General features: G+C 28.8%; 1 protein-coding gene across 1 annotated transcript in view; it reads left to right on the plus strand.

Moving 5' to 3' along the window:
* Positions 1–1,628: 1,628 nt before the first annotated feature.
* The window catches only part of LOC129959446 (LON peptidase N-terminal domain and RING finger protein 3-like), a 37,253-nt gene continuing 24,943 nt past the window's right edge, over positions 1,629–13,938 (plus strand). The window contains exon 1 of the mRNA XM_056072277.1: positions 1,629–2,430. Coding sequence (XP_055928252.1) covers positions 1,893–2,430 — 538 coding nt within the window. The 5' untranslated portion in view covers positions 1,629–1,892. The remainder of the gene's footprint in view (positions 2,431–13,938) is intronic.

Genomic DNA, 13,938 nt, shown 5'->3' on the forward strand with positions numbered 1-13,938 from the left:
TAAAAGCATCTTTAAAGATTACTCATTAAAAATAAAATCGCAGGCGATAGAATTATTTCGTGTACTGTAGCATTTTATAGTACACGAAGTTATTTTATATAAAAGTACCCAAAGTTATTTTATATTAAAAGTTATTTTATGCAAAGTAACATTTTGCATTAAATTAAGTTTAAATAGTATTTATTCGGGATGCGTTGGATTTCTATCGCGTATTAATATTAAAATAGATTTTCACTTTTTCGTATGCGACGTATAAATAAAATTTTTTTCGCAAATACTGAAATAATATTTTAATGAAGTTTACATGAAATTAATTATCCGTTAAATATTTCATTATTAAAAAACATCCCGATCAACGCTGTATATTTCAGTTAGTACTCTATTGATGTATCTCTGCTTGAACGTATTTCTCTAAATTGGTTGTTTCGTTATTTTTATTCTTTAAAAATTTATTTCCCGATTTCATTTCACTTTATTATTTTTTTTTTACTTTCTTATATACGAAGTATATAAAGAAAAAGTATAGTAATAGTAAAAAAAAATGAACCCAAGAGTTTGATTTATCTCCATGCTACAGACTTTCCTGAGTCTGGAAAAAACATTTCTATAATTATGTCTGTCTACCTGTGAAAATGATATTAATAGTTAATTAATAGTTTAAGTTTAATAGCAGTTTAAATTGTAAATTTTGACAAAGTGAAATATCAAAAATTTAATTTGGGGTAGTTATTTTGAAGAAAGTTGGCTTCAGTATCTCGCCATAAAAAATACTCAAAATTAAAAATAGTTTTATAAAAACAAGAGAAAAAAACAGGACAAAACTTTTTTAATACAATCTAAATACTATTTAATCATCTGACTGAACAGCTTTTATATTAAAAAGCAACAAATCATGTTAGAATTATATATATATATATATATATATATATATATATATATATATATTTACGTAATTACAAATTTCTTAAATGGATCCTAAATTACCAAAGTTTGCTGAGTTGTTGAAGTGTAAGTCAGAAGTAAGTAAAAAAAGGAGCGCAATTGTTTGTTAATTTATTTGGAAACTTGACAAAATCATGAGTAAAAAGTTCAGAAACTTAAAAGACTGTTGATTCTAATTTGATTATGTTCGAGTACCCGGCACTTTTGAATCGAATGAAAACACAAAAGTGATAATCCTGAAAAAACTGCAAAAATATGTCTAATCCTCCGGCCCCACCTATAGTTGCTTGTTTCATAATCTGGCTCTGTCTGGATACAATTATATTACTCAGAATAGTGTAATAATTTCTAATGAGGGATTTTCAGAAACCACATTTCTACCTTATTTATGTAATCAAAAGGCCTCTCACATCGTAAGATGCTTACATACCGTACAAAATCATTAGCATGCGCGTGATGCCGAGATAAGATTTGCATTCACTTCACAATATTTTCTAGTTGTAGTTTTTAACCATCCCCTTGTGAAAAAGCACGTGACTTTACAATAGTGGAGAAAATACCAATTCAGAGAGGCCAATAAACCTGAAACACTACTTATACGTGAGGTGGTATCTGGGAGTTCGTGACGTTGCATGACGTTTTGTTATGTAACTACCTCTTTTACTGACATATTGAGAGGGCGCTGCTGGCGAAAACTGTCAATCGAGCGTTTGCTTTCGAGTGTGTAAAATGCAGATACTCAATTCTCTCGACTTTTCATCTACTGTAGCATTTTTCGATTCATTTGCGTGTGTGTTAAATACCCGTGTATCTACGTTTCTGTTTTAAAATGATGATTCCAACCATGCATTTCGTGCCTGTGCAATCTGAACCTAAGTGGCCTATTTCTGAACCTAAATGTTCAAGTAGACTTTATTATGTAATTCAGAGATTGTAATTATTTTTGAAATATGGGAGAATCCGACCTGCAAGCAATTTATAATAAGAATAGTAGTAAACGCAACGAAAATTTAAATAGAGAAATTCAAGATTCTACGGCTGTTGATTTTTTAAAGAGTCTAGTTGAGTCTTATTTGAAACGCGGTAAAGTTCATGATGCTTTGAATGCTTATATTAGTGCTTACAGTTCGGATTTCCTGGATCAGACATGCCTCGAAACCTTCGTGGCTGGTTTAATTGAAAAAGCAAGAAAAATGGTTACCAAAGATATGAAATTTAATGTGAGTTTTTTTCTATGTTCCCTGTGTTGTGATGTTATGACTGATCCTGTCACCCTCAAATGTGGCCACACTTATTCGAAAAAATGCATTCTGTCAGTATCCCAAACCGAATCTTTTGTGTGTAGAAAGTGTAATAAAAGCTACAGCCATGCATACCTGTCTCAGTTAAAGATCAACGTGAAAATATCTGCACTTATTGAAAAATTCTTGAAAACACAGCAGGCAGATCATAAACGTTCTCGAGCAGCTACTCCCGACTGCGTGTGCGGTAAGTACAGACAGTATATTCTTATTAAGTATAGTAAGTTTATACATTATAAAATAATCACTTTGCATTTCGATTACTCTGATGTGCCAGATTTTTTAAAACTTGCATGCGAAATATGAACAAAATAACTAGGTCACTTCAAAACTCCTATTGTTTACAGTATGCATATATATTGTAAAATTACAAAATGCTAAATAAATATGATTTGTGAAACTAGAACACTCATTACAAAACGGCTGTTACATTACCGATCTTTTTTTTTTTAAGTAAATGTGTATAATTAATTAATGTTTATTGGTTTCTTTATTCGTTTTATGAATACTTATAGTTATGCTATGTAGACAAGAAAAATCGTAAATATCTAGGTTGTGTGATGTGTTCTTGGAGATATTTTGTATAGAAATGAAGTGTATTATTTTTATATGTACTCTATATTGTAAAATTTAAAGAATATTGTTTCTGAAATTTGCTGTACTTATAATTTGCTTTTATATAGTTTTAATAATCTGATGCATTTTCTGTTGAAAAATAGGTGGGGTTTTTTTTTCCCCCTAATCATAATGTGGATTATTTATTAAATATTCTTCATCTTTTAATTTTAATATTCTTCATCTTTTAATTTTTTGCATAGAAGGAAGTAAAGGTTGATTACCATATATGTTTTCTTGTATTTTGTGATTAGTAGCATTTGTATGTTCACATATCCTTGTTCATTATTTTTCATTTGTAAAACCATTTATGAATGATTGGCAAAACAAACAGTGGGGATGTAGTTGTTTTATTCTGTGAAGAAGTTTTGTAATTTTCGCTTATGGTTTGCTTAGTATAAATTTTAGAACTTCCCTGTTACCAGAATAGTAAGTATGATTTTATTGCTAAACCCATTTCCAGTCTTGATGAAATAATAAGACTGTGACACTCTGACCCTAGTTCTTAAGGACTAAAATAGTAGGTATTTTGATGGTAATCAATTGATTTGTTTTATTTATAATGAAGTTTTAATGATAATGCTCTATTAAAATGCTTCTTTATTTGTTTAAAATTAATGAACAGATGTATTTAACAAATTATAGTTTATGAATGTTTTTATTTTTACATTCATATCCCTTCTAGGAAAGTTTTTGTAAATACTGTTATGAGCCACATGTTATGAATTAATTTTGAGTATAAAATAAGATCTCTTAGGAGTTTCATTGATATATTAATAAAAATAATAAATACTTTAAAGTATATTTACTACAAACTCTAATTTATTGAATTTAAATTTGTTTGTAAAATCACTTTGAATTATTAAAAAGTTATGATTTTAACATATTAATGGGGTATGTGAATATAATTCGTTGTGAAATGAGCAAAAAAAAAAAATTAATTCTTCTTATTTAAGTATTTGCTCATTATTTATTTTCTGCTTATTTGCTAAATTTTTATTAAAACTTTTTGTTAATAATAAAGCAAAGTAATAAATCCTTCTTAAACTTTTAATACTTTTTAGTGAGATTTTATCCCGTCACAAATAGTATGAAAATGTAACTGTTAGATACATAAAATATGCAACTACTTTTAAATTATAAATTATAGTGGAAATATTATTTAGAAAATGTTATTGATCATTTAATTAAAGGGAGGAAAGATATGTAAACATTAGGATCAATTATTTTCAAGTTGTCAAATTTTTTCAAATACTCTGAAATATTATTGTAATACGACTGATTTTACTGATTTTTTACTGAAATGTTTTCTCTAACTATATTAATTAACTAAGCAGTAACTTGTGATAATTATATAGAGATTTTTTGGCCATTAATAACTTTGGATGCTTAAAAAATAACTTTTAATACAAAATATTGCCTTATAATATACTTCCTTCTTAATTATAACATGAAAATGCTTTATGCTGTAAAAATTAAACTATTGATTTATTATATTCTAGAGTTAATCTAATAAACTATTAGAAAGCTTTTCTTTTGGCCAGAACCGTTATTTAAGTTATCTCTGAATTTTAGCTGTCTGTAACTTTGATATGATCAAATTCTGTCATAGTATTCGTTAAGATTATTGCTGAAAATACTTGTACATTGGTTGGACTTGTGTATAGCAATCCTTATTCTTAATTTAGACTGTTTCACGTATTGTTTTAATCATTGTTTAATTAAAGAATCAGTCTATGTTTACATCTCAAAATTTACTTTTTTTCTCATTTGATAAATAGAGTGTTGTCAACATGGTAGCAATGTTATACATTCCAAAGTTATTTATTTCTGAGAAATAACATTCATTTAACAAAAAAAAGTTGTATGTGTCAACTTAGTCATAAGACAACACACAATAATAAAATTTGCCTCTAAAATGCAATTAGTTGGAATATTTATTTTTGAATTGCTGATTATTTTACAAATGGAAAAAATTGTTTACGCTTTTAGTAATTTCTTGTAGTTATTATTATTTTTAATATCAAACCCTTATTGACTTGATATTAAACTCTACTACTATTGCTGCTGTTGTTGCTACTACTACTATTTCTACTCTACCTACTACTTTTGTTTTTTTAATGATGTTTAATGCATGAACAGGTATTCTTGATCATTATAAATAGGATTTTTAAGAGTTCAGTCTGAGTAAATAATATTTTTAACTTTTAGCATTTTTATTTTTTTCTGTTCAATATTGCCACACATGTAAAACATTAGTTTCTATCATGATGCACTTCAGAAAAAACTTTTAAGAGTTTGAAACCTCATAAAAAAGCCTTTTATATTTGTTTGATGAAACATAAAAACAGTTATTTCAGCTATTTCAAAAAACAGTTTATAATTCAAGTTAATAATGTAAATGTAGAATCTAGTCATCATTTATTAGTTTTTTTTTCTGTCATTAAAATACATTTTTATAAACAATAGCTCTGTGAACTGTCGCAATTATAACTACTTTACTACTTGCAATTCTTTGTTAATAGAGAATTGCCTTGTGAAATTAAGTGTTAACTCTATAGGACAATTGTCAGTAAATAAATAGAATTTTCCTTCAGAATATTATGATTGGCTATATAAACCTGAAATTACAACATGCATTTCCATGTAATCACTAGAACTTAGTCAATGACATTACTTTTTGCCGAGATGTATAAAACATCTCTGCAAATTACGAATTGATTATATGATTTCAGCTTTTGCAAAATATTATGACTGGATATGTTTACCTGAACTTGCAACATTCATTTCCACATAGTCACTAGAATTTAGCTATTACTTTGTGCAAAGATGTATAAAAAATATTTTTTCTTGTTGTCTGGCCACAGTGAATAAACTGAGGGCATCAACTGAATGTGAATGCACTCAAATACTAACTAACATTATAAGCATTGATTGCAATTCTATCTTTTTTATAAGCAACCCTCATATAGTAATTATTAAAATTTTTAACAATTTTAATAAATGGCAAAATCCTACATTTGTTTAAATTCACTTGTTATGAATTTTTGATGTGTATTAAAATTTATGTAATATATAATCTAAATAGTAACCTGTGGTTATAATTTTAAAACATTAAACATTAGACTTAAATATCTTCACTAATATAATAGAAAGAAATACAATATTAATCAATATAAAATATTTAGTGGTCTTCAAAAGGTTTTTTTTTTTAACTAACATTTATAAAATAATCAAAATTATTTCGGTTTAATGTAGTAAAAACAGACATTGCGCTATGCATTTTTATCGAAATATTTTTAAATGGCAATTTGCTTTATTCCACTGATTTTTTTTAAAATTTATTTATATGTTTGTTTATAGGATAACTGAAACTAATTTCATGTTTGGTTCATTTATTATTTTTTATAACATGAAAGTTTTAATAACAGATGGGCTGTTAGAAATCTTTTAAAATTAGGGTTAAAACATATTCACTGTAAACACATTCATGGACATGGAAAATATTTCATGTTTATTTTTATAATTCATCAGACTGTTTACTATCCATGAACACGTTAATAATCAAGTTTCTTCTTTTTTTAAAGAATTTTAATTTAAATTATGTAATTATTCAAATAATGGAAATAAAATAAATTGATTACATTATTTTTAATATTCACTTTGATTTGCAGATTAAGAAGTAACTGTACCTTAATTATTGCAAATTGTGAGAAATAGTTGTTTAAATTACTTCTTTTTGTGTTTTTAAAACTTCTCATTGCTATCAGTAAAAATGAAAAATACTTTCAAATAATGTGGGTTTGTTTCTGAATACAAATCTTAGCTGATAAAACAGTGCCAGTGAATATGAATTGCAGGCTGAATTACTTTAATTTATTGAATATTTTATGCATTGAGAATTTTATTGACCAGTTTCCTTTTTATATTTATAATTATGAACATAATCATGTAGCCATTTTTAAAAATTTAATAAGTTTTTTTTTTTGTATTATCTGTAATATTTTTTTTTAATTTAATATTAGCCCTCTTTTAATATTTACTACTTTTTTTTTCTCCTGCATATATTTTATCTGTTTTACATCTCTGCTGATTTGTGTGTATATTTATATATATATATACACATGATATTAGGCAGTTGAAGATCATTTAATTCCTTTTTTTTATGACACATCTGATGTTTTTTCCTCTGTTTAACTGTGTATAGTAGTGTTTTCTCATTTTTTTTTTCTTAATTTATTTAGTTGTACATAATTGCTGTATATTTCATTTTGTGACCCATTGTAGTTCTTTCTCTGTTACTTTACGTTTGTGGATAGTTTGAATAGTAAGAGCAATTGCTTAGCTTCTTTTCTGCAATTATTTTTGCATTTTATGAGGTGGGATGGCACCATCATATCGTGTTACTGTGAACATTTTGTTATTCGGTGGTTATCTATGAAGTACTAAACTTCGCTTTCGGATATTTTTAGAACCTGAGAGCTTTTTTAATATTTCTGCAAATTTGGCGTGCGGCCTTCATTCGCGCACTGCTGAAACTCATAAAGTTCACAGACACACACGAGGCACGCTAACACGATGGAAATGCTCTTTATATAAGACTTCACAGGCACGAGGCTGGCAGATACGATGAAAACATTCTTTATTTACACTGGAGGACACTAGTAGCTATAAAAGTTCTAGATAACTTCGTACGGAAGAACGATGATATGCACAGATGCGGTTTATGCACGTGCAGGGGAAAACTGTTTGTAACGTTATTTGTTGATCAAATAACTTATTAAACAATATTTAAGTTTAGCCATAACTGTTTTAAAAATCGATGATAAATGGTGCTGAAATGTCGCCCGATTTTCAGTGTTGACATTAACTTCGTTGTAGTTTTCACCATGTCCTGAAATAATTTCCGTTTTCCCTTCTTGTTAGAATTAATGATGTAATTTTCGTAACCATTACGAGTTTTCAAAAGCTATAGGGAAACGAATGTCATTTCAAAAAGAGTATGAAGCATTGTAAACAAATAAATTAATAAATATATTATCAATCCCAGACTATTTTAAATAAAGTATTTTGAAATAAGCAAATAATGCATTTTAAAAAAGACTCTGTAATTTTAATAAATTTTCAAATAATGTTTAGGCATATATCTATTGAGAGAGGCGTTTGAATGACCACTTTCGCTTTATGGAAAGAAAGAGAAAGTTAAGATTTTCCAAGACAAATTTTGTGCTGTGTTCACTTAAATCCATTAAAGTGATTTCAGGCCATTAACGGTTGATAAGCGCAATCATTAAAACAGTACGTGACACTTTCTATGACCCTCATTAATTTTGATAGCAATTCGGAAAATATTTATAAAAATGTTCGTTTCGCAACGGCAACTATCTTTATGCAGATAACATTATAATTATATGGATTTATATTTCTGAATTTAGAAAAAAAAATTATAAAAAGGGAGAAAAATACAGGACAATCAACCCAAACCTTGAAACATTGCAACTTGAGGTAAATTTACTGGATATCGTGACTTGACCGAACCTGATTTAATAAACTCTATGCACCGAGAGAGAACGGGTTTTACATTATAATTCGTAGGACCTGGTAAATAATCGGCTAAAAGGTGAAATGACTTCCTAATATGCGTGACGTAAATTGATCTTAAAAATTAAATAAAGTAAAATACATAAGTGTCCGGGTTAGCAGTATCATAAAATCCTTTTAACTCACATTAGAGGAATTTATGACTCTTTCATCTTGCTAAAACCTGTATTACGCACCTCGGAAGAGATCTCAGTTTCGATTAGCTAAGATGGTGTAAGTAAAGAAATTTTTTTCTGGCTTTTTACTGAGATAAAAGAAGCTACTTCCTGTTTACTGATTTATGTAGTTAAAAAAAAGTGTTTGTTTTGTTTGTGTATATTGGTAGTACTAGTGTCTAAGATAACAGTGTTTTGAATTTCTTTTTGTGTTTTGTTGTTTATATCATTTTTTACTCCATTTCTTTCCCGTTTTTTTTTTTTCCCTCACTTTTTTTATACGTTTGTTTTAAAATAGTATATCAACTTTAGAATGGAATTCAGGTCTTTGGCTTCTAGGAATTATCGTATTTCATCTCCCATCTCCCTCTCTGTTTAGTTTCAGTAATTTAAATGTTTTTTGTTTTTTTTTACCTGTTACGAACAGTTAAAATATTCCCTGTTCATTTTGTTAATGATATATATATTTTCTTTGATATATCGGATAGAATATCGTAATTATGATTATTTAGGAAAATTAGAACGTACAATGACTGTAAGTGAATTTTAATTATCATCTCCCTAAATTTTGAAAAAAAAAAATGATTTTTTTTTCTTCCTGAATGCCCTAAATTTTTCCTAAACTATGAATTTTCAAATTTACTTGCGCTTGTTATTTTTATAGAAACCTTTAAAGTTGTGGTAAATTCTTGTCATGCGAAAATCGAAATAAAAAGTATACGATTTTTAAAAAAATGATTCATGAAAAAAAGTCTATTAAAACCCTTTCATTTTTTAATCTTAAAAGTATATACAAATTGCTCTTTGGGCGTATCAATTGTATAAACACTCTTTAAATTCCATGTGATGATACACGCCTCATGCACCGCGTCAATTTCAGATTTTATAGGAGGAAAAATGACTTAACAAGAGGTGAAATCTCGACATAGTGTTAGAAAATGCATAGTTACCTTTTGTCATATGACTGTAACGTCACAAAAATCGATTTCTTTCTTATAAGAGACAAGTACGGAGTTTTTATACCAAAAGAACCATGTTCTATGAATTACAACACATTCGTCATATTTACCAGGCTTGGGAACACAAAAATTTACTGTAAAACAGTTTTTTTAAGTGATATATTACCATCTTTACGTTCAAAAGCGAATGTCTAAGAACTTGGAATTGGAGGAGGAAATATCCATTGTGGATGATAGTTTTTACGAAATATACTTTAATAAGTGCAATTTAATGTAGAAAAATACGAAAATAATACTAAAGATCTCGGTAAACAAACACCTAAATTCCAAAAAATGTCGCCTCCGTGCTTTCAAAATTTCACGCTTAAAGAATGCGTGAATATCGTTCAAAAATGATCCCTACTTATCATTTGCGCAAAGCCGTTAGAGATAAAAGCTGTAAAATCATCTTTGCCGTTCTACTTTCCTCCGAGTTGTGATTATTGCCAGCCCAGCACTTTTAGTAAGAGATGCCAAGTCCAAAAATTCTCGACACGTGCGTACGGAAGTTGTTTATGCAGCAGAACGCGAAGAAGCTTATCTTATCGTGCTTGTTGCAAAGCAATGACAATTTTGAGAAGTTATTATTCACCAGGAAGTAAAGTAGGAATATTCAGGATCAGAAGAAGTGGCATTTTTTTCCCTTCTGAATCAAAACCAAAAGTAATCGTTCGATCTATTAATTTTTTTTTTTTTTTTGGTTGTAGATCAGAATTATTTTTTGACTGGATTGCCTTTCATAGTTGCATCCAAGGCTAACGCATTTTAACTCGCTCGTTGCGTCGCGCGTGCGCGCGCTGGTTATATATCGAAAAACCGGCTTATTTTCTGTTACTTTTTCGTTTAAGCTGGTAGAAGGATAGGGACGCTTGCCAAATCACTATATCCTGAGAAAAACAATAAAAAAAGTATCGTGGAATGCTCACCTGTATGTATGTTCAAAATTAACTTGAATAATACTGTCCAGGATTTGTCGATTTTTCTTATATTAGACTGCTTTCGTAAGATGCATTAACAGATTCAGTTTTATAGATACCCGTTATATAATATCCGGTATAGGTTCAAGTTTCATATCTTACCGTTAATATTCATCAGAAAATCTCATTAAGGAAGTGGTTGTATTTATTTCATATCTCTATATAATAATTTAACAGAGATAAAAGTATGTAATAAAAAAAAAACCTGCTATAATTCTGCGAAAAATCTTGGGTTTGTCTGGTCTTTTCGTAATTTTGTTTTTGTTGTTCAGTAGTAGCACATCATTTATTTCGTATTCCAGGATTAGGTATCAAAAAATCGTTGTTATAACTATTTACCACTTGGTTGTATTAATTAAGCAATAGTTATAATTTTCAAGCAGTTATCAGTTTGCACCACCATTATGTGCACGAACTGATAAGATTTAATGTGTAATTATAGATTCATGATTTAGACGGAGTTAAACCGTTGACCGTTATGGGCGCGTATTCCTCCGGCGCAAGCCATCAGTTGAGTCCGCGGCGATCGCTTCGATCGGCCGCATCCCGCTTACCCGAAGGAAGCGCTTGAACGGTTAGCAATCAAAGGGTTCAATTGGTTAATCATGTACCCATTTCCGCAGTAAGGAACATACTGGTTTTGTAAAGTTATAACATCTATAATTGCTTAATCCTTAATTCCAAGAGCATCAATGATTTAGCAGTGATTTTGCACGTATAAGCACCTGATTTTAACGATATCAAAACACTAGACTTCATTCACCCATTTTTTGAATTCAGTGGTAATATCAAAACATGAACTTCCTTATTTCGGTCGTGGATAATTCCAGTAAAAGTTCCTATTTTGTTTCTTCTAAGTATTTTTTCCTCTATTCATTGCGAAACAATACTCAACAAAATACCTTCTCTGTTTGTTTTTTTATGATAATTTGATGGGGGAAATTAAATTCCCATTGTTTTTGTCTGTTTAGAACTTATTATTGACAAGTTGCGGGTTCTTTTTCACCCAGTCTTCATGTTCCACATTAAAGGATCTCTTAGAATTCTTGAACACTGTACAGAATTATGTAAAAGAATAATTAGGATTGGTGCCTTTTTTTTTTATGATAGATATTACTAACATGGCTCATAAAATTTTGTTCCATCACATTGTTAATTTTCAGAATCCGATAAATGGCACTGTGCATTACGTGATGATAATTTAATTTGAACATTTCACTTATTAGTTGCAATTGCGTTGTGCGAAATAGAATATAATTTGCACATACTGTGTGCAATCAAAGGATATGACATTGAGGTTTGTTAACTTGAGCTGTTCGTGTGTAAATAATTAAAGATAAGATATTTGTTGCTGTACTTTATAATTTTTATTTTACATAATTTTTTAATCTGCCCAAGATATTTCGGACATCCTGTATTTACTTTTTTTATTCATTTAATTTAATTTTGATTTTTGTACAGTGCACTTCATAGCTATCTGAGAATACATGACTACCTTTTTAAATGAAGCATTTAAATCTTTGTATTAAATTCTTTAGTGTGTTATCCGCTCTTAATAAAGAACAAAAACGTGAATCAATGTTGTTTTGGGTTTATTTAATATTAATAAAAGCAGTAAAGTACTGCTATACAAAGGTGAAGTGCATGAACCAAATCGGGCTTCTATTTTGAGAGTTGATTATTTTTAGAAGTATATATAAACATTACCTAACGTGATTCAAATATGTATAATCTAATGAGACAAAAATGAATGTTTAGTTTCTAAAATTAACTTTTGGCGTGCAAATAATTGCCAATTTGATGATCATAAGCTCTCGTTGATTTTGTATATTATCTTCTGCAAATCAATTTTTCAATAGATTGCGAGATTGAGACTAGTGATAAAACATATATTTAAGTATTCTTGTTCAGATTTATCAAGTCTCCAAATTTGCCATCATGCAGAACATTTAAATGAGTTGAAAACAAGTTAATGCATGATAATATCTGAGCAGCCAACCGTTTTGTGTGCGAGGTAAGTTTTTTGACGTCACGGTACTGTTATGAAAAATGAATGTGGGTTTGCAGTTTTAGGGCAGAAACAGTGTTTTTCACTCTTTAGACTCGCAGTTCTCTTGGAATAATATGACCATCTGGAAAAATCATACATCCTTATCCAAAAGTATATGCAAGTTAGATGGTTGTTGTTTCTTTGTTTAAATGCTGGTAGTAATGAAAATAAAGGAAATAGAAGCAGCTGAATTTGAAATTTACTTAATGTTATTTTACGTATCTACTAAATAATAACATAATTTGTTTCGCCAACTCGTCACATCTAATAACTGGGGTGCGATTTCATTTTTATTTTTTACATAAACAGATTCAGTTCTATAGAGATGTTATCTGCGGACGCATTTCATATTCTGCACTAAGCTTGTTCTAATATTTTGTTTTTATTGCCGTATGTGGTAAACGGCTTTTCGAATAAATATGTTGCTGTAAATGCCATCAAAATAGTAATGGCTGTGCTGGCAAAACTTAATGGCCAATAGATGTTACCATACTTTTGTCTTTTTATACTGACAAATAAATACTGTTTTGGAAATGAGAGGCATTGTAAATGAATCATTAAATGCTAGTTTTTGGTGTAGGGATTCAGAAGAATGCTCCATTATTGAGGCTTTGCTATTAATGTTAGTTCTTGTTTATATAATATATAATCTTCCACTCGTCCATTATAGAAGTAGAGTAAAAGGAAGAAATGCAATGTTAAACTGATAGTAAATATTCTACATTGTAGATTTGTCCACATAATTTTTTTCCATGCTTTTTCTTTTAAAAAAAAAGGATGGGGGTTAAATAATATGAAAAATGAAAACAACTAATAAGAACGGTGGGAGAAATTACCGGAAAATGGACTAAAAATTATATATATTAAAAAAAAAAACTGTGTTGTTAAATCAGTATTTTTTAAAGTTAAAAACATCAAAAAATGACTAGTCTCTTGTTTATCGAATGAACTGGATAAATTTTGAGTAGAATTGATTGCTGTAATTTCCGGTGTTGGTAGAGCGATTTTCCTTCACTTGTTGTTTTAGGGATTTTGTTTTTTCCTACTCGCAACACAGATTGACGACAGCTAGAATAGAACAACAATCTGGAAATTTTAATTCTTTCCACTGTAGTCGATATTATAAATTGTACAACAAATTTTAAAACCTCGTTTTTATTAGTGTATTAAAAAGTAGATGTTGTATTTTTATTTTTCTAATTTTTTTTATATATAATTCATTTTAAAAGTGTTATGGGAATTTTGAAATATTTTGTGTTCTGAAATTGACTAACAAGTGCCACCTGTTCCTATGGGATC

Source organism: Argiope bruennichi, chromosome X1 (genome assembly GCF_947563725.1).
Source record: "Argiope bruennichi chromosome X1, qqArgBrue1.1, whole genome shotgun sequence".
NCBI classification, from domain to species: Eukaryota; Metazoa; Arthropoda; class Arachnida; order Araneae; family Araneidae; genus Argiope; species Argiope bruennichi.